The sequence below is a fragment of the Bactrocera tryoni genome, chromosome 4 (assembly GCF_016617805.1).
Source record: "Bactrocera tryoni isolate S06 chromosome 4, CSIRO_BtryS06_freeze2, whole genome shotgun sequence".
In the NCBI taxonomy this organism is placed as follows: Eukaryota; Metazoa; Arthropoda; class Insecta; order Diptera; family Tephritidae; genus Bactrocera; species Bactrocera tryoni.
In genome coordinates, this window is record NC_052502.1 from 58,003,216 (window position 1) to 58,004,944 (window position 1,729).

At 33.4% G+C, this 1,729-nt stretch overlaps 1 protein-coding gene across 1 annotated transcript; it reads right to left on the reverse strand.

Moving 5' to 3' along the window:
- Positions 1-413: 413 nt before the first annotated feature.
- LOC120775205 lies at positions 414-1,476 on the reverse strand. The gene is made up of 2 exons (XM_040105268.1): positions 813-1,476; positions 414-559 (listed from the first exon to the last, which is right to left on the reverse strand). The coding sequence occupies exons 1-2, from the start codon at positions 1,036-1,038 to the stop codon at positions 543-545; spliced, it is 243 nt and encodes an 80-aa protein (XP_039961202.1). The 5' UTR covers positions 1,039-1,476; the 3' UTR covers positions 414-542.
- Positions 1,477-1,729: the final 253 nt, after the last annotated feature.

Genomic DNA, 1,729 nt, shown 5'->3' on the forward strand with positions numbered 1-1,729 from the left:
GATTTATGAATCAATTTGAATCAATTTCACTTCCAAGAGATTGAAGCTGCTTCAAATACTTAGTGTAAAAGTTCCCAAGTCTCTTGGAGGTAAAGGTGAAGAAAGGTGTTTTTGTTTGACCTGATATTCTATGCGTTCCTGGTTGATTCACAGTTCATAACAACCATGACGGATCTTCAAAAAGAAGGGTGAATTGTGATAAGTTGTTTACCTTACTTGATCAAAGAGCGTGTATTAATAAAACCACTTTCGTTTTAGGTTGTTAATTGTTTAATGATATTATTATAGATCTATCTAAATATCTAGAATGAATTCACTTTATACTTATACAGTTTTTTTTATTCGAATATTATACTAATAAATTATTATTGAATAAATAATAATTCAGAAAACACTTCATAAGCATTTGAACTACAACTAAAATAAATTAACAAACTTAATTCACTTAAACATATATACGCAGACAGTTGCATTAGCATAAAGGTAATGCTGTTCAACAAGTGGAGATTCCGGTCATGCAGAGATTTTGCCGCAGTAATATTTCAACATTTAATACCATCTGAAACGGAAAAAATTATTAACTAAGTATTTAATATGTTTTTTATTGTTATTGGGACTAGATTAGATAGGTTTTGACAGGGTCAATATTTTTGATTTTGCAGCACGACAAATATGCAGTATATCAGTGCGTAAGTTTCTAGGTACCAGGTGTATACTTCAGTAATATTTATAGATTGTTGACTACACCATGCACAAGTCTATACACCCGCGATGATTTTGCATAATAGTTGTAACAACAAATTGATACTCACTGGCGTTAAATGATAGAATACGTCGGCATACGCCACGATGATCTCGCATATGACACTTTATGCACGGCTTTTCCTTCGCACGCGACGACAAAATCTGTGATGTATAAATCTTTATGGTCTGCGGTGCGTAGAATATCACCCGGCGGCACTCCGTTTCGTTGGGCTTACTTAATACCAACAATGCGACCACCAACAATGTCCATAACGTAATTTTCTTGGAAACCATTGCAATTATTTCTAATTGTGTAAATTTAATTTAAAGTCTTTATTTCACGTTTTTTTTTATTAAATATGTTTCTACATATAAGCGCAAACAGCCAACAATTCGAATTAAAATAAATATTTGTTTAGATTTTCACGATTGTCCGTCGTAATTTCTACAAAATGCTTCGCTGCAAATGCCGGTTTTAAACTGATTACAAACGATCCCTCGTGCCACTACTTAAGAAGCCCTTGTGGGAGTGAACGGCAGTGATATCAAAACGAAGGTGATTGCAATACGGTGTGGTCGCCACACATACGCCTACTCACACACGTACGACTTGCTCGCCTAGCGACGGGCACACTCATTACAGTAGTGGGTAATTAGAGAACGCTATATGGCAGCTGTGCTCACTGAGACTTTGCGTATCGACATATATTGATAAGAATTATTATCACTTTATCTCATTGTTATTTTTTTTTTTTTATTTTTTTTTAAATGCTCAAAAGTGAACTTTAGCAGGGAGAGTCTCAAATTTGAATTATAATTTTATTTCATTCGTTCGATTGATATTTTGAGACTGAAATCACTATGTGAATATTACTTTTAAAAATGATAATAAACGTAATTATTATAGTGAACAAATATATTATAGTAAGCAAGTCGCTGCGCTAAACATTTGGCCAAACTTGTCTTAATTATTTCAAGCGCGATA